At 35.3% G+C, this 23,791-nt stretch overlaps 2 protein-coding genes across 8 annotated transcripts; both read left to right on the plus strand.

Annotated features, from left to right (window-relative positions):
- On the plus strand, positions 1-5,998 carry LOC132279412 (uncharacterized). 5 transcript variants are annotated; one of them, XM_059781374.1, is made up of 7 exons: positions 1-251; positions 352-418; positions 2,193-2,260; positions 3,263-3,335; positions 4,241-4,398; positions 4,476-5,047; positions 5,140-5,998. In XM_059781374.1, exons 2-7 carry the CDS (start codon positions 406-408, stop codon positions 5,192-5,194), a joined length of 939 nt encoding a protein of 312 aa, XP_059637357.1. In that variant the 5' UTR covers positions 1-251; positions 352-405; the 3' UTR covers positions 5,195-5,998. The 5 variants fall into 5 exon arrangements, with proteins under 5 accessions (XP_059637357.1, XP_059637354.1, XP_059637355.1 ...); XM_059781371.1 differs by having other exon boundaries at positions 2-251; positions 5,133-5,998; XM_059781372.1 differs by lacking the exon at positions 1-251 and having other exon boundaries at positions 353-418; positions 3,265-3,335; positions 5,133-5,998.
- Positions 5,999-8,327: 2,329 nt separating this feature from the next.
- On the plus strand, positions 8,328-22,555 carry LOC132279413 (uncharacterized). Of its 3 annotated transcripts, none has more exons than XM_059781377.1 (9): positions 8,328-8,578; positions 8,679-8,745; positions 10,502-10,569; positions 11,572-11,644; positions 12,550-12,707; positions 12,785-13,356; positions 13,442-13,520; positions 21,451-21,569; positions 21,656-22,555. In XM_059781377.1, the coding sequence occupies exons 2-9, from the start codon at positions 8,733-8,735 to the stop codon at positions 21,882-21,884; spliced, it is 1,311 nt and encodes a 436-aa protein (XP_059637360.1). In that variant the 5' UTR covers positions 8,328-8,578; positions 8,679-8,732; the 3' UTR covers positions 21,885-22,555. The 3 variants fall into 3 exon arrangements, with proteins under 3 accessions (XP_059637360.1, XP_059637361.1, XP_059637362.1); XM_059781378.1 differs by having other exon boundaries at positions 21,663-21,856; XM_059781379.1 differs by lacking the exons at positions 8,328-8,578; positions 8,679-8,745; positions 10,502-10,569; ... (2 more) ...; positions 12,785-13,356; positions 13,442-13,520 and adding exons at positions 16,544-16,795; positions 16,896-16,962; positions 18,716-18,783; positions 19,785-19,857; positions 20,763-20,920 and having other exon boundaries at positions 20,998-21,569.
- The last annotated feature ends 1,236 nt before the right edge of the window (positions 22,556-23,791 follow it).

Below are 23,791 nucleotides of genomic sequence, written 5' to 3' on the forward strand. Positions count from 1 at the left end.
AGAGACTTGTACCATTGAGAAAGTAGATACTCATCTTTTTACCCTACATCATCTAGTTGGACTCTCTTCCCCATCTCCTCCTCCTCTTGTATATCTAAAATTCTAGGGCGAAACTGAGAACCACGATATATAGTCTCTAATCATTCTTAGGGTTCTGAGAGAGTGCTCAGCTTCTAGGGTTCCGAAGTATTCGCATCAATGGGTGTATTTCCAAGTTTTTTGTTCGCAACTTTAATATAGTAACAAAAGAGGCAAGTTTTTCTTCTATAATGAATTTCTTTACAATTTAATGTTTTTTCTAGATGCCATTAATCTATATGGTGAATTTATATATGCTGAATTTCTTTGCAGTACGTAGAGTACAAAGGGGCTAACATTAAGCGACAAGAATTTCTACCCCGCGTCATGTTGGCAAGACGTAAGTTCTTTCACTTCATTGTTTTTCACTATTTCATCCTGTTTTCTATGTCACTCACATAAACATTTTTTGTTTTTTGAAAATTGAAAAATCTTTTTGAGAATTTTTCTAGTCATTGATTTATGTTTATTTTCGCTTCACAATGCTTAAAGAAAGAAACCAGAGACAAATAATGAGGTTAGGGTTTGTTCTGGAGGTGATTGATTCTGTGTTTTCTTTATTTTTATTTTTTTAATTTCATCCTGTTTTCTATGTCACTCACATCTAACATATTCATCTACCATATTCTAGTTATTGAACATTTTTTGTTTTTTGAAAATTGAAAAATCTTTTTGAGAACTTCTCGAGTTATTGATTTCTGTTTATTCTTTTGCTTCACAATTTTGGAAATGCTTAAAGAAAGAAACTGGGGACAAATAATGAGTTTAGGGTTTGTTCTGGAGGGTGATTGATTCTGTGTTTTAGTTTCTTTTGGCTCAGGATGTGTTGTTGGACAAATGGTCTTTAATTATTCTCTATCTATGTGAACCACCTTGGAGAATGGGATGGCCTGGCTTCACAAAATAGTCCAAAATCTTTTTTCTTTTTCTTTTTGTCATTTTTTAGATGAGGTTTGGAATTGGATAACTCTGTAATCTTGGATCCCAGAGGAACCTTATCAATAAGGAATAGCTAGAGCGACCAGAGCACTTCGTTACAAGCTTAATGGCAAGTCTGCCTGTGCTCTAACGATCGGAGATCTTAGGCCTGGATCCCCCCTGCTACTCCCACCACTTTGTGCTCCCCCAATGATAAATACTGGCCCTTAATCGGCCCAGCCATTACATCAGCAACCTTACTGATGAGTTGCTTTTTTTATCAAGCTGCTTGAGTTGGAATAATCTCAAGTTGGTGGCTCAAGGCATGATAAGTAGTCATAAACAAGATAACAGAGGAGTACTCTCTTGTTGGGATTTCCTCTGCTCACATTCCAGGCTGGCTTCTTCGATCTTTTTAATGTCGGGTTGTTCTTTGAGCTCCATTTCTTGTAAGATCCTTGACGGCCACCGCATCCCTATTATTATGGGTTCTAAGCGGAAATGACATGCCAAAAGTGGATGGTGAAGGTAAAGTGGCTCTGTTAAATGAAAATAACTTGCTTTCTCTGTTAGGTGGGATGGAAGGAATGGCATCGTCCCGTTAGTACTATATAAAAGGGTAAAGAGGGAATGGCAAGAAGCCCCATACAGCCACTTATTAAAAAAAAGAAGCCCCATACGTTCATCAGATGAAAGGGAACTTGTTTAATGTATTATCTAAAAGGGTAAGAGGGAATGGCAATTGTTTTTGTTTTGAAGCCTGTATTTCCTTCCCAGTCCCTCACACAGCTGGATTTTGAAATCTGCCTCTTTTTTGGGGGCTTTCTTATTTGATCAAAATATAGTATTAGCTAAGTGGAAAAGGAATGGTGATCAGTCCCCCTTCCCTTAACGTTGTTAAAAACTAATATACAAAGAAGGCAGGCAGAAATAGAGTCCAGGTCTAAAGGTGCTCGAGGCTTTATAAGGCAAGATTTGTAATAAGGGCTTCAATTATTGAGGGTATTTTGGGTCAGGAAGAATTCATTTTTTTCTACCACTGAGACAAGAATGCTGCCACACATGGGGTAAATCAACAAAGAAAGTTATTTTTGATTAATGTTAATTAACTAAATAGGATGATGTGAACATGTTTAATTAAAGTGATAACGATCTTTAAATCTTCATGTTTTAGTAAATGTTTTGATTGGTGACAGATGATGGGAAGGATAATGTGCTGAATGGCGTCATGCTCATTGACTCTGCTCTAATGTCAATGACTCTGGTATGGCTTTCAGAATCTGCATCTAACTTGTATAAAGTTTTGATGATGTTAATTCTCTTTTTTAGACTATTTTTTTTTCTTTTTTGGGTAAATAACATGTATGTATTGATGATAACAATAATTTTTTGTATTAGACTATTTTGGTTGCATTCGTGATCTTTTTAATTTGTTATGTTGGCATATTAGATGACAATCATGATACATTCCACCTAAGAATTATAACAACTGATTTTTGTTTGGAATGAAAATTTGATAACAGTCTCACATGTCTTGTTTTGAATAATGATACTTTTAACTAATGAAGAATTAGTTGCCTATTAATCTAATATTTTAATTCAGGATTTGTCTTTCGTTTCCGTTTCAAAGTCTATTTAGTATAATTAAAAATTATATTGGTAATGAAATTTTGGAATGTTTCGAACAAGGTATATCTGCTTTCTTTTTCATCCTGGAAGTTAAAACACATTTTCACTAATTATAATTGAAATTTTCACTAATTATGATTAAATGGTTACTTTGAAAAATGAGATTCACCAAAACGGCTTTTTGTTTATAAAGTCATTTCTCCTTTCTATTTAAATTGGTCAACACCTTAGCATGCTTGACACTACTGGCAGTGATTGAATTAAATTGTTCAAACACTTTTCCCACCCACGTTATGAGTTGAATTTTTTTTTAATGAACTTACCTTTTTTTTGCTTTTATATCTATTGCTTGAATCATTTCGTGAAATGAGTTGATAAAACATAATTCAAATTTCTAAAACAATAATATGGGCGACAAGTGCACATTATGAGACCAAGTGATGCAATATGTATATCACGTGTTCTTGCTCTCGACAACTACTTTATCTAATATATATCTATAGTTTTTGTTAAAGCCTCTCCATTCAAATAAAATGTTTTGTGAATAATTGGGCTGGTGTAACTTTACTTTCATCCATGTCTTCTTTGGTTGAAATTATGCATGGATAGTTTATTTTGATGTACTTGAATTTTACAGAGAGAGATGTATCAAGGAGTTTTAAGAAAAATTCCTGGGGTTGTTTCCAGCCCATTCAGAGTCCCGTATTTCGGTGAGTTATAATTTTTCCCATTTTGATTTATGGGTAATTCGTCTCTTCAGCTAATAATTTGTATTTTGTTTTTGTTTTTGTTTTTTTGACTCTTGAATCTTGAAGAAGCCCACCGTCAGCTAATAATTTGTATTTCTTTGTTTGCGTGTGTCATCACACTCTAAAGCCTGCATATGTGTAGCAGAATATGTGTTGTGACTTTGCTTTGCTTTGCTTTCCTTTGTTACTATGCCAATCCATGTTAAGTTTTATCTTGTCCTTCCCTTTGCATTGTCTTCAATGTGGACCATGTCACTTTTGTCACGGATGTATATTTTTTTTTTCCTAGTTGCATATGTAGTTATTGTTAACCATCTAAATCATTTTTTTAATTTTATTTTATCATATTTCCAATGTGTGTTGTTTCTCCATTTCTGGTTGAAACCCCATCACCATGGTCACCATCCACCATTCTAATTGTCTGCTAGCAACTCCACTAATACTCACCACTCTTGACATCTGTAGATAACCATCAGTTCATCACAATCAACCTTGCTGAAACCTAAGCTTCGAATTGATTGGAGCAAAGTTCAATTTGGGTGATTTTGGGGAATTTTGGGGGGTTTTACTTCAATTCAAGGTAGAGTTGTTTAATTGTTGAACTCCTTAGGTTTGGTAGTTAATTGCAATGTTTTTCCCCACCTAACATGTTAAATTGATGCTTAATTGAATAGTTGTTGCCTCATAGGGTTACATATGCATAATTGTTACTGCAATTATTATGCTATATGTGACTGACTATGTTTTTGAATGCTATGTGAAATTCATATGCTATGTGTGAGAGCTTTTATATCTTCAAACATGTTATATGTGATGTAAATGACTTCTTTAATTTGTGTCATCCCTAACTTTTTATTTGTGTGCAGATGTTTCTATTGAGCAGAAATCTTGTGCACATCTTGCGTCATTTGGGGAAATGCGTATTCTATTTTGCAAGACTATATTTTTTGATTTGCACTTCGGATTGACAAATGGATCTAGATGGTTCTCTACATATGATGCTGATGTAGAAATCGTAGAAATGGTAAGTGTTTCAATCTAATTGTTAATTTTCCATGAATTTCTTTATAGATTGATAATTGTGTAGTTGTTAATTTCCAGTTGAAAATGAGGTTTATTGAAGATGGGCACAAGAAGGCACTTTTTAAAAATGGTTGTCTGTTGCCAAAATGGATGTCGACTGAAAATCTTCAGCTTCCTCGGGAAACAAAATTTCTAACCGAAATTGACTATATGAATTGTGTCGGGAGGCTTTCAAATACCGATCAGTGGCATTCTTTTGTTCACTTTTTACGAAAAGATCTCATATATGTGGTGGAGGGAAATGATGAGAGTTTTTTGAAGCATGCTATGAATAGATTTTTGTGGCATAATCCCTGTAATTTTTACCCTGTGGCAAATGTGGATGCATCAGTAGATGAATATGGCAATGCAAGTGTTGCTGTTGTCATTAGGAGTCCTAATGGTGTGATAGAGAACACCTTTTTCATGTCACTGGAGGGGAAAATGTCTAGCCGTTCGGCGGAAGTAAAAAGCGGCGAACTGGCTATTTTAGTGACTTCCGAGTTGGGGTATGATTCTCTTGAGATAAGAAGCGACTCGGGAGATTACGTCAATGGTATGCGTGGCAAATTTAAAACCGAGGAGGATGACCTGGAATTCATTAACTGCCGGTAAGTAGTTTATTTTATTTTATTTATGTAACAATGCAATTTATATCTTGTTTATTAAGAGTTTTTTTTTAATTCTTTTTGGCAGTGTGCAGAGGAAATTGGGTAAAGAAAAGTTTGGTATTAATCTTAAAGTCGTGTTCGTTTTGAGGGAGGTGAATGCTGTTGCAGATTTCTTGTCCAGAATTCCACAAATTCGCGCCAAGTATGGTTCCAGGGCGGTTAAGGCGGTTGAGACAAAATAGAGTATGCTACAATTTGCTGCTCATTTCCTGCTCCCTCCTCCAAAATTTAGCTGTTTCATCCTCCAAAATTTAGCTGTCTTATTTCTGCGGATCATTTTCGTCTTTTTCAAGATCGAAAAGCTATTCTACAGAATTTTTTCAGAAAGCAGCGGCGACTAACTGATTTTTTGAAGAGGAGGAAGGATGAGACAGCTAAATTTTGGATGAGAGAGCAGGAAATGAGACAGCTAAATTTTGGATGATGAAACAGCTAAATTTTGGAGGAGGGAGCAGGAAATGAGTAGCAAATTGTAGCATACCCTTATTTTGTCAACCTGCTCCCTCGTCCAAAATTTAGCTGTCTCATCCTTCCTCCTCTTCAAAAAATCAGTTAGTCGCCGCTGCTTTCTGAAAAAATTCTGTGGAGTAGTTTTTCGATCCAAAATTTAGCTGTCTCATCCTTCCTACTCTTCAAAAAATCAGTTAGTCGCCGCTGCTTTCTGAAAAAATTCTGTGGAGTAGTTTTTCGATCTTGAGAAAGACGAAAATGATCCGCAGGAAATGAGACAGTTAAATTTTGGAGGATGAAACAGCTAAATTTTGGAGGAGGGAGCAGGAAATGAGCAGCAAATTGTAGCATACTCTATTTTGTCAAAACTCTCTTTTTATTAAAAGCTTTATTGGGATCTTATATAATATTGGCCTACAAGTGTCGGGGTTTTTCTATAAATATCGTGAAGCATTAATCTATTTGTTTTTTTATAAATATCGTGTAGCATTATATAATATTGGACTACATGTGTCTTGGGGTTTTTCTATAAATATCGTGAAGCATTAATCTATTTATTTTTCTATAAGTATCGTGTAGCATTAATCAAAAGAAGATTTTGTTAATTCATGTATAATGAATAAGTAGTTTGATATCCAACCAGTCAGGAATGTTACTATAGCGGCCGATGCAACAACCACAGGTGCACTTGGGTGATCCTTTGCTACTTTGCTCAGCAAGGCAAGATCCATAGAAATTTTAGAAGCAATCCTATTTTGCCCTAAGACTACCAAGAAAGGGAAAAAGTTCCAAGAATAATAGACAAAGAACTACTCTTTATCATATTCGGTGTTGTAAGAGTCAGACCTAAGTCGAAGGGCATGTCATGTCTTACGAGGAAGGAGGCAAGCGCTAACAAGCAATAGAATCGACAAAGAAGGTGGGGAGTAGATGATCCAGCTGAAAATCATGCCCTCTAAAAAATAGAGGGATTTGACAATGGCGGTTGTTGGCGAAATAAATTAAGAAAGCAGGAATTCTGGGAATTTTTTGTTTCATTATCTTGTTGGGTTTGATCACTAGATAGTTGAGGCCTGAAATTCTCAGGGGAATCCAAACAAGAAAATTAGATATCAAAATTACAACAAAAACCTCATAACAAATGGTAATGGGTCTGAAAGTATGAGGGCTCTTAGCTCTTATTGATTGTTGAAGAGTGGTAATGGCAGCGACTGTGATAGATTGTGGAATGATGACTTTGTGGTGAGAGCGTTGGATGAACATATTTTGTTGCGTTTTGGATGTGAGACTGGGATGATTTAGTCATTAGGAATTAGGGTTATGAGTTATAATATATATAATTTTAATATAGTATATACGGCGGGGTGGATAATTTTTAGAACCCGTTTTCGGCCCGTGATCCATGACAGATCTCAAAGTTAAATACATACCCGTCTGGACGGATAATTTTTAGGACCAATCCCGACCCTGTGACCCGTGACAGGTCTCAAAGTTTAATCCATACCTGCCCCAACGATATAAAAATGTTTTTCATATCCACTATTAACGGGTCGGTAAAAATTGCCATCTCTACCCGTGCACAGTTGATTCAAAATCTGGCTGCAGTATGCACAAAAGATCTAAAGAAAGACCATTTGGGTTATAACATTGACAAAACTAAGCACACCTTCTGTGTGATAATGGAAAGTATAGAACAAATGCATGATCCTTTAATCAATTCGGCAACTGGAAAGGGTGACCCTGCAAATAGGTTTTTGGGTGCTGAAATCTCAACCGCTCAGTCCAGCATCTTCAACATGTAACTCATCCATGGTTGCATCATTCTGGCCAAAACTTGAGCATTCCACAAAGCAACCATTGCCATCCTCCCTGCCTTCTCTGTACTTAACCCAAGCAACCATTGACGAACAACAAATTATATACTTTACTACAGAACAAGCAACAGATGTAGGCAATTACTATTAAATCCGGAGAGACAACTCAACTTCTGCAATAATGTAAATAACAGCCAGCAACAAATCCAGTTAAAAATTAACAACAGTTCAACAGTGCATTATCTCTTCTCATCTTGCAAGCTGCTGCCTTTACTGAGATTAAAATTACAAAAATACATTGTCGATCATATAAGTTTAAAGGTACATTACACAGAGACAGTTACTCTAATCATTACTAATTTTTATTTTTATTTTAGATTTACTCATTTTAAACTATCTTGAAATTCTGATTTATCATCTTCGATTCGTAATCAGAAAAATTCATTGATGTTTTTTTGGCATCGTAAATAAAAATTTGTTTGATCTGTGTTTTGTATGTCCACAGCCCACTGACTCTGTAACAAGGAACTGCGTTACTTTCGAAAAAAAAAAATAATAATAATAATAAATTAAAAGAACTGCGTTTCCCACAGTCAATGATGCATCATGCCAAAGCATTGAATATGATAACTGTTCACCCTGTCATGTCATAAATGTGAAAAGACTATACCATTGGTGATTTACAGCTGTATTGATGGAGAAGAGATGATTAGGTGGCCGGTACCCATCACCTCGTTTGTGGTCCGAATCACTAATATTCTGCCACGTAGTGGAGACTTTGGTCGATGAAACATTTATGTATCTAGAGTATTTATGTTGGCAGTAGTGAATGACAACCCAATTTTCAAAAAAAAATTAAAAATGGTATATTTACATTACCTAGTGCAGGTATATATATATATATTTTAAAAATGTTAATATTATTATATATATATTAATATTATTATTGTCTATATAGAGACTTGTACCATTGAGAAAGTAGATACTCATCTTTTTACCCTACATCATCTAGTTGGACTCTCTTCCCCATCTCCTCCTCCTCTTGTATATCTAAAATTCTAGGGCGAAACTGAGAACCACGATATATAGTCTCTAATCATTCTTAGGGTTCTGAGAGAGTGCTCAGCTTCTAGGGTTCCGAAGTATTCGCATCAATGGGTGTATTTCCAAGTTTTTTGTTCGCAACTTTAATATAGTAACAAAAGAGGCAAGTTTTTCTTCTATAATGAATTTCTTTACAATTTAATGTTTTTTCTAGATGCCATTAATCTATATGGTGAATTTATATATGCTGAATTTCTTTGCAGTACGTAGAGTACAAAGGGGCTAACATTAAGCGACAAGAATTTCTACCCCGCGTCATGTTGGCAAGACGTAAGTTCTTTCACTTCATTGTTTTTCACTATTTCATCCTGTTTTCTATGTCACTCACATAAACATTTTTTGTTTTTTGAAAATTGAAAAATCTTTTTGAGAATTTTTCTAGTCATTGATTTATGTTTATTTTCGCTTCACAATGCTTAAAGAAAGAAACCAGAGACAAATAATGAGGTTAGGGTTTGTTCTGGAGGTGATTGATTCTGTGTTTTCTTTATTTTTATTTTTTTAATTTCATCCTGTTTTCTATGTCACTCACATCTAACATATTCATCTACCATATTCTAGTTATTGAACATTTTTTGTTTTTTGAAAATTGAAAAATCTTTTTGAGAACTTCTCGAGTTATTGATTTCTGTTTATTCTTTTGCTTCACAATTTTGGAAATGCTTAAAGAAAGAAACTGGGGACAAATAATGAGTTTAGGGTTTGTTCTGGAGGGTGATTGATTCTGTGTTTTAGTTTCTTTTGGCTCAGGATGTGTTGTTGGACAAATGGTCTTTAATTATTCTCTATCTATGTGAACCACCTTGGAGAATGTGATGGCCTGGCTTCACAAAATAGTCCAAAATCTTTTTTCTTTTTCTTTTTGTCATTTTTTAGATGAGGTTTGGAATTGGATAACTCTGTAATCTTGGATCCCAGAGGAACCTTATCAATAAGGAATAGCTAGAGCGACCAGAGCACTTCGTTACAAGCTTAATGGCAAGTCTGCCTGTGCTCTAACGATCGGAGATCTTAGGCCTGGATCCCCCCTGCTACTCCCACCACTTTGTGCTCCCCCAATGATAAATACTGGCCCTTAATCGGCCCAGCCATTACATCAGCAACCTTACTGATGAGTTGCTTTTTTTATCAAGCTGCTTGAGTTGGAATAATCTCAAGTTGGTGGCTCAAGGCATGATAAGTAGTCATAAACAAGATAACAGAGGAGTACTCTCTTGTTGGGATTTCCTCTGCTCACATTCCAGGCTGGCTTCTTGGATCTTTTTAATGTCGGGTTGTAAGATCCTTGACGGCCACCGCATCCCTATTATTATGGGTTCTAAGCGGAAATGACATGCCAAAAGTGGATGGTGAAGGTAAAGTGGCTCTGTTAAATGAAAATAACTTGCTTTCTCTGTTAGGTGGGATGGAAGGAATGGCATCGTCCCGTTAGTACTATATAAAAGGGTAAAGAGGGAATGGCAAGAAGCCCCATACAGCCACTTATTAAAAAAAAGAAGAAGCCCCATACGTTCATCAGATGAAAGGGAACTTGTTTAATGTATTATCTAAAAGGGTAAGAGGGAATGGCAATTGTTTTTGTTTTGAAGCCTGTATTTCCTTCCCAGTCCCTCACACAGCTGGATTTTGAAATCTGCCTCTTTTTTGGGGGCTTTCTTATTTGATCAAAATATAGTATTAGCTAAGTGGAAAAGGAATGGTGATCAGTCCCCCTTCCCTTAACGTTGTTAAAAACTAATATACAAAGAAGGCAGGCAGAAATAGAGTCCAGGTCTAAAGGTGCTCGAGGCTTTATAAGGCAAGATTTGTAATAAGGGCTTCAATTATTGAGGGTATTTTGGGTCAGGAAGAATTCATTTTTTTCTACCACTGAGACAAGAATGCTGCCACACATGGGGTAAATCAACAAAGAAAGTTATTTTTGATTAATGTTAATTAACTAAATAGGATGATGTGAACATGTTTAATTAAAGTGATAACGATCTTTAAATCTTCATGTTTTAGTAAATGTTTTGATTGGTGACAGATGATGGGAAGGATAATGTGCTGAATGGCGTCATGCTCATTGACTCTGCTCTAATGTCAATGACTCTGGTATGGCTTTCAGAATCTGCATCTAACTTGTATAAAGTTTTGATGATGTTAATTCTCTTTTTTAGACTATTTTTTTTTCTTTTTTGGGTAAATAACATGTATGTATTGATGATAACAATAATTTTTTGTATTAGACTATTTTGGTTGCATTCGTGATCTTTTTAATTTGTTATGTTGGCATATTAGATGACAATCATGATACATTCCACCTAAGAATTATAACAACTGATTTTTGTTTGGAATGAAAATTTGATAACAGTCTCACATGTCTTGTTTTGAATAATGATACTTTTAACTAATGAAGAATTAGTTGCCTATTAATCTAATATTTTAATTCAGGATTTGTCTTTCGTTTCCGTTTCAAAGTCTATTTAGTATAATTAAAAATTATATTGGTAATGAAATTTTGGAATGTTTCGAACAAGGTATATCTGCTTTCTTTTTCATCCTGGAAGTTAAAACACATTTTCACTAATTATAATTGAAATTTTCACTAATTATGATTAAATGGTTACTTTGAAAAATGAGATTCACCAAAACGGCTTTTTGTTTATAAAGTCATTTCTCCTTTCTATTTAAATTGGTCAACACCTTAGCATGCTTGACACTACTGGCAGTGATTGAATTAAATTGTTCAAACACTTTTCCCACCCACGTTATGAGTTGAATTTTTTTTTAATGAACTTACCTTTTTTTTGCTTTTATATCTATTGCTTGAATCATTTCGTGAAATGAGTTGATAAAACATAATTCAAATTTCTAAAACAATAATATGGGCGACAAGTGCACATTATGAGACCAAGTGATGCAATATGTATATCACGTGTTCTTGCTCTCGACAACTACTTTATCTAATATATATCTATAGTTTTTGTTAAAGCCTCTCCATTCAAATAAAATGTTTTGTGAATAATTGGGCTGGTGTAACTTTACTTTCATCCATGTCTTCTTTGGTTGAAATTATGCATGGATAGTTTATTTTGATGTACTTGAATTTTACAGAGAGAGATGTATCAAGGAGTTTTAAGAAAAATTCCTGGGGTTGTTTCCAGCCCATTCAGAGTCCCGTATTTCGGTGAGTTATAATTTTTCCCATTTTGATTTATGGGTAATTCGTCTCTTCAGCTAATAATTTGTATTTTGTTTTTGTTTTTGTTTTTTTGACTCTTGAATCTTGAAGAAGCCCACCGTCAGCTAATAATTTGTATTTCTTTGTTTGCGTGTGTCATCACACTCTAAAGCCTGCATATGTGTAGCAGAATATGTGTTGTGACTTTGCTTTGCTTTGCTTTCCTTTGTTACTATGCCAATCCATGTTAAGTTTTATCTTGTCCTTCCCTTTGCATTGTCTTCAATGTGGACCATGTCACTTTTGTCACGGATGTATATTTTTTTTTTCCTAGTTGCATATGTAGTTATTGTTAACCATCTAAATCATTTTTTTAATTTTATTTTATCATATTTCCAATGTGTGTTGTTTCTCCATTTCTGGTTGAAACCCCATCACCATGGTCACCATCCACCATTCTAATTGTCTGCTAGCAACTCCACTAATACTCACCACTCTTGACATCTGTAGATAACCATCAGTTCATCACAATCAACCTTGCTGAAACCTAAGCTTCGAATTGATTGGAGCAAAGTTCAATTTGGGTGATTTTGGGGAATTTTGGGGGGTTTTACTTCAATTCAAGGTAGAGTTGTTTAATTGTTGAACTCCTTAGGTTTGGTAGTTAATTGCAATGTTTTTCCCCACCTAACATGTTAAATTGATGCTTAATTGAATAGTTGTTGCCTCATAGGGTTACATATGCATAATTGTTACTGCAATTATTATGCTATATGTGACTGACTATGTTTTTGAATGCTATGTGAAATTCATATGCTATGTGTGAGAGCTTTTATATCTTCAAACATGTTATATGTGATGTAAATGACTTCTTTAATTTGTGTCATCCCTAACTTTTTATTTGTGTGCAGATGTTTCTATTGAGCAGAAATCTTGTGCACATCTTGCGTCATTTGGGGAAATGCGTATTCTATTTTGCAAGACTATATTTTTTGATTTGCACTTCGGATTGACAAATGGATCTAGATGGTTCTCTACATATGATGCTGATGTAGAAATCGTAGAAATGGTAAGTGTTTCAATCTAATTGTTAATTTTCCATGAATTTCTTTATAGATTGATAATTGTGTAGTTGTTAATTTCCAGTTGAAAATGAGGTTTATTGAAGATGGGCACAAGAAGGCACTTTTTAAAAATGGTTGTCTGTTGCCAAAATGGATGTCGACTGAAAATCTTCAGCTTCCTCGGCAAACAAAATTTCTAACCGAAATTGACTATATGAATTGTGTCGGGAGGCTTTCAAATACCGATCAGTGGCATTCTTTTGTTCACTTTTTACGAAAAGATCTCATATATGTGGTGGAGGGAAATGATGAGAGTTTTTTGAAGCATGCTATGAATAGATTTTTGTGGCATAATCCCTGTAATTTTTACCCTGTGGCAAATGTGGATGCATCAGTAGATGAATATGGCAATGCAAGTGTTGCTGTTGTCATTAGGAGTCCTAATGGTGTGATAGAGAACACCTTTTTCATGTCACTGGAGGGGAAAATGTCTAGCCGTTCTGCGGAAGTAAAAAGCGGCGAACTGGCTATTTTAGTGGCTTTCGAGTTGGGGTATGATTCTCTTGAGATAAGAAGCGACTCGGGAGATTACGTCAATGGTATGCGTGGCAAATTTAAAACCGAGGAGGATGACCTGGAATTCATTAACTGCCGGTAAGTAGTTTATTTTATTTTATTTATGTAACAATGCAATTTATATCTTGTTTATTAAGAGTTTTTTTTTAATTCTTTTTGGCAGTGTGCAGAGGAAATTGGGTAAAGAAAAGTTTGGTATTAATCTTAAAGTCGTGTTCGTTTTGAGGGAGGTGAATGCTGTTGCAGATTTCTTGTCCAGAATTCCACAAATTCGCGCCAAGTATGGTTCCAGGGCGGTTAAGGCGGTTGAGACAAAATAGAGTATGCTACAATTTGCTGCTCATTTCCTGCTCCCTCCTCCAAAATTTAGCTGTTTCATCCTCCAAAATTTAGCTGTCTTATTTCTGCGGATCATTTTCGTCTTTTTCAAGATCGAAAAGCTATTCTACAGAATTTTTTCAGAAAGCAGCGGCGACTAACTGATTTTTTGAAGAGGAGGAAGGATGAGACAGCTAAATTTTGGATGAGAGAGCAGGAAATGAGACAGCTAAATTTTGGATGATGAAACAGCTAAATTTTGGAGGAGGGAGCAGGAAATGAGTAGCAAATTGTAGCATACCCTTATTTTGTCAACCTGCTCCCTCGTCCAAAATTTAGCTGTCTCATCCTTCCTCCTCTTCAAAAAATCAGTTAGTCGCCGCTGCTTTCTGAAAAAATTCTGTGGAGTAGTTTTTCGATCTTGAGAAAGACGAAAATGATCCGCAGGAAATGAGACAGTTAAATTTTGGAGGATGAAACAGCTAAATTTTGGAGGAGGGAGCAGGAAATGAGCAGCAAATTGTAGCATACTCTATTTTGTCAAAACTCTCTTTTTATTAAAAGCTTTATTGGGATCTTATATAATATTGGCCTACAAGTGTCGGGGTTTTTCTATAAATATCGTGAAGCATTAATCTATTTGTTTTTCTATAAATATCGTGTAGCATTATATAATATTGGACTACATGTGTCTTGGGGTTTTTCTATAAATATCGTGAAGCATTAATCTATTTATTTTTCTATAAGTATCGTGTAGCATTAATCAAAAGAAGATTTTGTTAATTCATGTATAATGAATAAGTAGTTTGATATCCAACCAGTCAGGAATGTTACTATAGCGGCCGATGCAACAACCACAGGTGCACTTGGGTGATCCTTTGCTACTTTGCTCAGCAAGGCAAGATCCATAGAAATTTTAGAAGCAATCCTATTTTGCCCTAAGACTACCAAGAAAGGGAAAAAGTTCCAAGAATAATAGACAAAGAACTACTCTTTATCATATTCGGTGTTGTAAGAGTCAGACCTAAGTCGAAGGGCATGTCATGTCTTACGAGGAAGGAGGCAAGCGCTAACAAGCAATAGAATCGACAAAGAAGGTGGGGAGTAGATGATCCAGCTGAAAATCATGCCCTCTAAAAAATAGAGGGATTTGACAATGGCGGTTGTTGGCGAAATAAATTAAGAAAGCAGGAATTCTGGGAATTTTTTGTTTCATTATCTTGTTGGGTTTGATCACTAGATAGTTGAGGCCTGAAATTCTCAGGGGAATCCAAACAAGAAAATTAGATATCAAAATTACAACAAAAACCTCATAACAAATGGTAATGGGTCTGAAAGTATGAGGGCTCTTAGCTCTTATTGATTGTTGAAGAGTGGTAATGGCAGCGACTGTGATAGATTGTGGAATGATGACTTTGTGGTGAGAGCGTTGGATGAACATATTTTGTTGCGTTTTGGATGTGAGACTGGGATGCTTTAGTCATTAGGAATTAGGGTTATGAGTTATAATATATATAATTTTAATATAGTATATACGGCGGGGTGGATAATTTTTAGAACCCGTTTTCGGCCCGTGATCCATGACAGATCTCAAAGTTAAATACATACCCGTCTGGACGGATAATTTTTAGGACCAATCCCGACCCTGTGACCCGTGACAGGTCTCAAAGTTTAATCCATACCCGCCCCAACGATATAAAAATGTTTTTCATATCCACTATTAACGGGTCGGTAAAAATTGCCATCTCTACCCGTGCACAGTTGATTCAAAATCTGGCTGCAGTATGCACAAAAGATCTAAAGAAAGACCATTTGGGTTATAACATTGACAAAACTAAGCACACCTTCTGTGTGATAATGGAAAGTATAGAACAAATGCATGATCCTTTAATCAATTCGGCAACTGGAAAGGGTGACCCTGCAAATAGGTTTTTGGGTGCTGAAATCTCAACCGCTCAGTCCAGCATCTTCAACATGTAACTCATCCATGGTTGCATCATTCTGGCCAAAACTTGAGCATTCCACAAAGCAACCATTGCCATCCTCCCTGCCTTCTCTGTACTTAACCCAAGCAACCATTGACGAACAACAAATTATATACTTTACTACAGAACAAGCAACAGATGTAGGCAATTACTATTAAATCCGGAGAGACAACTCAACTTCTGCAATAATGTAAATAACAGCCAGCAACAAATCCAGTTAAAAATTAACAACAGTTCAACAGTGCATTATCTCTTCTCATCTTGCAAGCTGCTGCCTTTACTGAGATTAAAATTACAAAAATACATTGTCGATCATATAAGTTTAAAGGTACATTACACAGAGACAGTTACTCTAATCATTACTAATTTTTATTTTTATTTTAGATTTACTCATTTTAAACTATCTTGAAATTCTGATTTATCATCTTCGATTCGTAATCAGAAAAATTCATTGATGTTTTTTTGGCATCGTAAATAAAAATTTGTTTGATCTGTGTTTTGTATGTCCACAGCCCACTGACTCTGTAACAAGGAACTGCGTTACTTTCGAAAAAAAAAAATAATAATAATAATAAATTAAAAGAACTGCGTTTCCCACAGTCAATGATGCATCATGCCAAAGCATTGAATATGATAACTGTTCACCCTGTCATGTCATAAATGTGAAAAGACTATACCATTGGTGATTTACAGCTGTATTGATGGAGAAGAGATGATTAGGTGGCCGGTACCCATCACCTCGTTTGTGGTCCGAATCACTAATATTCTGCCACGTAGTGGAGACTTTGGTCGATGAAACATTTATGTATCTAGAGTATTTATGTTGGCAGTAGTGAATGACAACCCAATTTTCAAAAAAAAATTAAAAATGGTATATTTACATTACCTAGTGCAGGTATATATATATATATTTTAAAAATGTTAATATTATTATATATATATTAATATTATTATTGTCTATATAGAGACTTGTACCATTGAGAAAGTAGATACTCATCTTTTTACCCTACATCATCTAGTTGGACTCTCTTCCCCATCTCCTCCTCCTCTTGTATATCTAAAATTCTAGGGCGAAACTGAGAACCACGATATATAGTCTCTAATCATTCTTAGGGTTCTGAGAGAGTGCTCAGCTTCTAGGGTTCCGAAGTATTCGCATCAATGGGTGTATTTCCAAGTTTTTTGTTCGCAACTTTAATATAGTAACAAAAGAGGCAAGTTTTTCTTCTATAATGAATTTCTTTACAATTTAATGTTTTTTCTAGATGCCATTAATCTATATGGTGAATTTATATATGCTGAATTTCTTTGCAGTACGTAGAGTACAAAGGGGCTAACATTAAGCGACAAGAATTTCTACCCCGCGTCATGTTGGCAAGACGTAAGTTCTTTCACTTCATTGTTTTTCACTATTTCATCCTGTTTTCTATGTCACTCACATAAACATTTTTTGTTTTTTGAAAATTGAAAAATCTTTTTGAGAATTTTTCTAGTCATTGATTTATGTTTATTTTCGCTTCACAATGCTTAAAGAAAGAAACCAGAGACAAATAATGAGGTTAGGGTTTGTTCTGGAGGTGATTGATTCTGTGTTTTCTTTATTTTTATTTTTTTAATTTCATCCTGTTTTCTATGTCACTCACATCTAACATATTCATCTACCATATTCTAGTTATTGAACATTTTTTGTTTTTTGAAAATTGAAAAATCTTTTTGAGAACTTCTCGAGTTATTGATTTCTGTTTATTCTTTTGCTTCACAATTTTGGAAATGCTTAAAGAAAGAAACTGGGGACAAATAATGAGTTTAGGGTTTGTTCTGGAGGGTGATTGATTCTGTGTTTTAGTTTCTTTTGGCTCAGGATGTGTTGTTGGACAAATGGTCTTTAATTATTCTCTATCTATGTGAACCACCTTGGAGAATGGGATGGCCTGGCTTCACAAAATAGTCCAAAATCTTTTTTCTTTTTCTTTTTGTCATTTTTTAGATGAGGTTTGGAATTGGATAACTCTGTAATCTTGGATCCCAGAGGAACCTTATCAATAAGGAATAGCTAGAGCGACCAGAGCACTTCGTTACAAGCTTAATGGCAAGTCTGCCTGTGCTCTAACGATCGGAGATCTTAGGCCTGGATCCCCCCTGCTACTCCCACCACTTTGTGCTCCCCCAATGATAAATACTGGCCCTTAATCGGCCCAGCCATTACATCAGCAACCTTACTGATGAGTTGCTTTTTTTATCAAGCTGCTTGAGTTGGAATAATCTCAAGTTGGTGGCTCAAGGCATGATAAGTAGTCATAAACAAGATAACAGAGGAGTACTCTCTTGTTGGGATTTCCTCTGCTCACATTCCAGGCTGGCTTCTTGGATCTTTTTAATGTCGGGTTGTAAGATCCTTGACGGCCACCGCATCCCTATTATTATGGGTTCTAAGCGGAAATGACATGCCAAAAGTGGATGGTGAAGGTAAAGTGGCTCTGTTAAATGAAAATAACTTGCTTTCTCTGTTAGGTGGGATGGAAGGAATGGCATCGTCCCGTTAGTACTATATAAAAGGGTAAAGAGGGAATGGCAAGAAGCCCCATACAGCCACTTATTAAAAAAAAGAAGCCCCATACGTTCATCAGATGAAAGGGAACTTGTTTAATGTATTATCTAAAAGGGTAAGAGGGAATGGCAATTGTTTTTGTTTTGAAGCCTGTATTTCCTTCCCAGTCCCTCACACAGCTGGATTTTGAAATCTGCCTCTTTTTTGGGGGCTTTCTTATTTGATCAAAATATAGTATTAGCTAAGTGGAAAAGGAATGGTGATCAGTCCCCCTTCCCTTAACGTTGTTAAAAACTAATATACAAAGAAGGCAGGCAGAAATAGAGTCCAGGTCTAAAGGTGCTCGAGGCTTTATAAGGCAAGATTTGTAATAAGGGCTTCAATTATTGAGGGTATTTTGGGTCAGGAAGAATTCATTTTTTTCTACCACTGAGACAAGAATGCTGCCACACATGGGGTAAATCAACAAAGAAAGTTATTTTTGATTAATGTTAATTAACTAAATAGGATGATGTGAACATGTTTAATTAAAGTGATAACGATCTTTAAATCTTCATGTTTTAGTAAATGTTTTGATTGGTGACAGATGATGGGAAGGATAATGTGCTGAATGGCGTCATGCTCATTGACTCTGCTCTAATGTCAATGACTCTGGTATGGCTTTCAGAATCTGCATCTAACTTGTATAAAGTTTTGATGATGTTAATTCTCTTTTTTAGACTATTTTTTTTCTTTTTTGGGTAAATAACATGTATGTATTGATGATAACAATAATTTTTTGTATTAGACTATTTTGGTTGCATTCGTGATCTTTTTAATTTGTTATGTTGGCATATTAGATGACAATCATGATACATTCCACCTAAGAATTATAACAACTGATTTTTGTTTGGAATGAAAATTTGATAACAGTCTCACATGTCTTGTTTTGAATAATGATACTTTTAACTAATGAAGAATTAGTTGCCTATTAATCTAATATTTTAATTCAGGATTTGTCTTTCGTTTCCGTTTCAAAGTCTATTTAGTATAATTAAAAATTATATTGGTAATGAAATTTTGGAATGTTTCGAACAAGGTATATCTGCTTTCTTTTTCATCCTGGAAGTTAAAACACATTTTCACTAATTATAATTGAAATTTTCACTAATTATGATTAAATGGTTACTTTGAAAAATGAGATTCACCAAAACGGCTTTTTGTTTATAAAGTCATTTCTCCTTTCTATTTAAATTGGTCAACACCTTAGTATGCTTGACACTACTGGCAGTGATTGAATTAAATTGTTCAAACACTTTTCCCACCCACGTTATGAGTTGAATTTTTTTTTAATGAACTTACCTTTTTTTTGCTTTTATATCTATTGCTTGAATCATTTCGTGAAATGAGTTGATAAAACATAATTCAAATTTCTAAAACAATAATATGGGCGACAAGTGCACATTATGAGACCAAGTGATGCAATATGTATATCACGTGTTCTTGCTCTCGACAACTACTTTATCTAATATATATCTATAGTTTTTGTTAAAGCCTCTCCATTCAAATAAAATGTTTTGTGAATAATTGGGCTGGTGTAACTTTACTTTCATCCATGTCTTCTTTGGTTGAAATTATGCATGGATAGTTTATTTTGATGTACTTGAATTTTACAGAGAGAGATGTATCAAGGAGTTTTAAGAAAAATTCCTGGGGTTGTTTCCAGCCCATTCAGAGTCCCGTATTTCGGTGAGTTATAATTTTTCCCATTTTGATTTATGGGTAATTCGTCTCTTCAGCTAATAATTTGTATTTTGTTTTTGTTTTTGTTTTTTTGACTCTTGAATCTTGAAGAAGCCCACCGTCAGCTAATAATTTGTATTTCTTTGTTTGCGTGTGTCATCACACTCTAAAGCCTGCATATGTGTAGCAGAATATGTGTTGTGACTTTGCTTTGCTTTGCTTTCCTTTGTTACTATGCCAATCCATGTTAAGTTTTATCTTGTCCTTCCCTTTGCATTGTCTTCAATGTGGACCATGTCACTTTTGTCACGGATGTATATTTTTTTTTTCCTAGTTGCATATGTAGTTATTGTTAACCATCTAAATCATTTTTTTAATTTTATTTTATCATATTTCCAATGTGTGTTGTTTCTCCATTTCTGGTTGAAACCCCATCACCATGGTCACCATCCACCATTCTAATTGTCTGCTAGCAACTCCACTAATACTCACCACTCTTGACATCTGTAGATAACCATCAGTTCATCACAATCAACCTTGCTGAAACCTAAGCTTCGAATTGATTGGAGCAAAGTTCAATTTGGGTGATTTTGGGGAATTTTGGGGGGTTTTACTTCAATTCAAGGTAGAGTTGTTTAATTGTTGAACTCCTTAGGTTTGGTAGTTAATTGCAATGTTTTTCCCCACCTAACATGTTAAATTGATGCTTAATTGAATAGTTGTTGCCTCATAGGGTTACATATGCATAATTGTTACTGCAATTATTATGCTATATGTGACTGACTATGTTTTTGAATGCTATGTGAAATTCATATGCTATGTGTGAGAGCTTTTATATCTTCAAACATGTTATATGTGATGTAAATGACTTCTTTAATTTGTGTCATCCCTAACTTTTTATTTGTGTGCAGATGTTTCTATTGAGCAGAAATCTTGTGCACATCTTGCGTCATTTGGGGAAATGCGTATTCTATTTTGCAAGACTATATTTTTTGATTTGCACTTCGGATTGACAAATGGATCTAGATGGTTCTCTACATATGATGCTGATGTAGAAATCGTAGAAATGGTAAGTGTTTCAATCTAATTGTTAATTTTCCATGAATTTCTTTATAGATTGATAATTGTGTAGTTGTTAATTTCCAGTTGAAAATGAGGTTTATTGAAGATGGGCACAAGCAGGCACTTTTTAAAAATGGTTGTCTGTTGCCAAAATGGATGTCGACTGAAAATCTTCAGCTTCCTCGGGAAACAAAATTTCTAACCGAAATTGACTATATGAATTGTGTCGGGAGGCTTTCAAATACCGATCAGTGGCATTCTTTTGTTCACTTTTTACGAAAAGATCTCATATATGTGGTGGAGGGAAATGATGAGAGTTTTTTGAAGCATGCTATGAATAGATTTTTGTGGCATAATCCCTGTAATTTTTACCCTGTGGCAAATGTGGATGCATCAGTAGATGAATATGGCAATGCAAGTGTTGCTGTTGTCATTAGGAGTCCTAATGGTGTGATAGAGAACACCTTTTTCATGTCACTGGAGGGGAAAATGTCTAGCCGTTCTGCGGAAGTAAAAAGCGGCGAACTGGCTATTTTAGTGGCTTCCGAGTTGGGGTATGATTCTCTTGAGATAAGAAGCGACTCGGGAGATTACGTCAATGGTATGCGTGGCAAATTTAAAACCGAGGAGGATGACCTGGAATTCATTAACTGCCGGTAAGTAGTTTATTTTATTTTATTTATGTAACAATGCAATTTATATCTTGTTTATTAAGAGTTTTTTTTTTAATTCTTTTTGGCAGTGTGCAGAGGAAATTGGGTAAAGAAAAGTTTGGTATTAATCTTAAAGTCGTGTTCGTTTTGAGGGAGGTGAATGCTGTTGCAGATTTCTTGTCCAGAATTTCACAAATTCGCGCAAGTATGGTCCCAGGGCGGTTAAGGCGGTTGAGACAAAATAGAGTATGCTACAATTTGCTGCTCATTTCCTGCTCCCTCCTCCAAAATTTAGCTGTTTCATCTTCCAAAATTTAGCTGTCTTATTTCCTGCGGATCATTTTCGTCTTTTTCAAGATCGAAAAGCTATTCTACAGAATTTTTTCAGAAAGCAGCGGCGACTAACTGATTTTTTGAAGAGGAGGAAGGATGAGACAGCTAAATTTTGGATGAGAGAGCAGGAAATGAGACAGTTAAATTTTGGATGATGAAACAGCTAAATTTTGGAGGGGGAGCAGGAAATGAGTAGCAAATTGTAGCATACTCTTATTTTGTCAACCTGCTCCCTCGTCCAAAATTTAGCTGTCTCATCCTTCCTCTTCTTCAAAAAATCAATTAGTCGCTGCTGTTTTCTGAAAAAATTCTGTGGAGTAGCTTTTCGATCTTGAGAAAGACGAAAATGATCCGCAGGAAATGAGACAGTTAAATTTTGGAGGATGAAACAGCTAAATTTTGGAGGAGGGAGCAGGAAATGAGCAGCAAATTGTAGCATACTTTATTTTGTCAAAACTCTCTTTTTATTAAAAGCTTTATTGGGATCTTATATAATATTGGCCTACAAGTGTCGGGGTTTTTCTATAAATATCGTGAAGCATTAATCTATTTGTTTTTCTATAAATATCGTGTAGCATTATATAATATTGGACTACATGTGTCTTGGGGTTTTTCTATAAATATCGTGAAGCATTAATCTATTTATTTTTCTATAAGTATCGTGTAGCATTAATCAAAAGAAGATTTTGTTAATTCATGTATAATGAATAAGTAGTTTGATATCCAACCAGTCAGGAATGTTACTATAGCGGCCGATGCAACAACCACAGGTGCACTTGGGTGATCCTTTGCTACTTTGCTCAGCAAGGCAAGATCCATAGAAATTTTAGAAGCAATCCTATTTTGCCCTAAGACTACCAAGAAAGGGAAAAAGTTCTAAGAATAATAGACAAAGAACTACTCTTTATCATATTCGGTGTTGTAAGAGTCAGACCTAAGTCGAAGGGCATGTCTTACGAGGAAGGAGGCAAGCGCTAACAAGCAATAGAATCGACAAAGAAGGTGGGGAGTAGATGATCCATCTGAAAATCATGCCCTCTAAAAAATAGAGGGATTTGACAATGGCGGTTGTTGGCGAAATAAATTAAGAAAGCAGGAATTCTGGGAATTTTTTGTTTGATTATCTTGTTGGGTTTGATCACTAGATAGTTGAGGCCTGAAATTCTCAGGGGAATCCAAACAAGAAAATTAGATATCAAAATTACAACAAAAACCTCATAACAAATGGTAATGGGTCTGAAAGTATGAGGGCTCTTAGCTCTTATTGATTGTTAAAGAGTGGTAATGGCAGCGACTGTGATAGATTGTGGAATGATGACTTTGTGGTGAGAGCGTTGGATGAACATATTTTGTTGCGTTTTGGATGTTAGACTGGGATGCTTTAGTCATTAGGAATTAGGGTTATGAGTTATAATATATATAATTTTAATATAGTATATACGGCGGGGTGGATAATTTTTAGTGGATAATTTTTAGAACCCGTTTTCGGCCCGTGACCCATGACAGATCTCAAAGTTAAATACATACCCGTCTGGACGGATAATTTTTAGAACCAATCCCGACCCTGTGACCCGTGACAGGTCTCAAAGTTTAATCCATACCCGTCCCAACGATATAAAAATGTTTTTCATATCCACTATTAACGGGTCGGTAAAAATTGCCATCTCTACCCGTGCACAGTTGATTCAAAATCTGGCTGCAGTATGCACAAAAGATCTAAAGAAAGACCATTTGGGTTATAACATTGACAAAACTAAGCACACCTTTTGTGTGATAATGGAAAGTATAGAACAAATGCATGATCCTTTAATCAATTCGGCAACTGGAAAGGGTGACCCTGCAAATAGGTTTTTGGGTGCTGAAATCTCAACCGCTCAGTCCAGCATCTTCAA

The sequence above is a fragment of the Cornus florida genome, unplaced genomic scaffold (assembly GCF_030987335.1).
Source record: "Cornus florida cultivar Cherokee Brave unplaced genomic scaffold, ASM3098733v1 CherokeeBrave_3.0.0_Hap2_Chr10, whole genome shotgun sequence".
Classification (NCBI taxonomy): Eukaryota; Viridiplantae; Streptophyta; class Magnoliopsida; order Cornales; family Cornaceae; genus Cornus; species Cornus florida.

Excerpts from the sequence above, each read along its gene's own strand:
- LOC132279412 (XM_059781371.1), top strand. Across the intron at positions 2,261-3,262 it reads CTCTAATGTCAATGACTCTG|AGAGAGATGTATCAAGGAGT; the intron begins GTATGGCTTTCA and ends TGAATTTTACAG. Across the intron at positions 4,399-4,475 it reads ATGTAGAAATCGTAGAAATG|TTGAAAATGAGGTTTATTGA; the intron begins GTAAGTGTTTCA and ends GTTAATTTCCAG.
- LOC132279413 (XM_059781377.1), top strand. Across the intron at positions 10,570-11,571 it reads CTCTAATGTCAATGACTCTG|AGAGAGATGTATCAAGGAGT; the intron begins GTATGGCTTTCA and ends TGAATTTTACAG. Across the intron at positions 12,708-12,784 it reads ATGTAGAAATCGTAGAAATG|TTGAAAATGAGGTTTATTGA; the intron begins GTAAGTGTTTCA and ends GTTAATTTCCAG.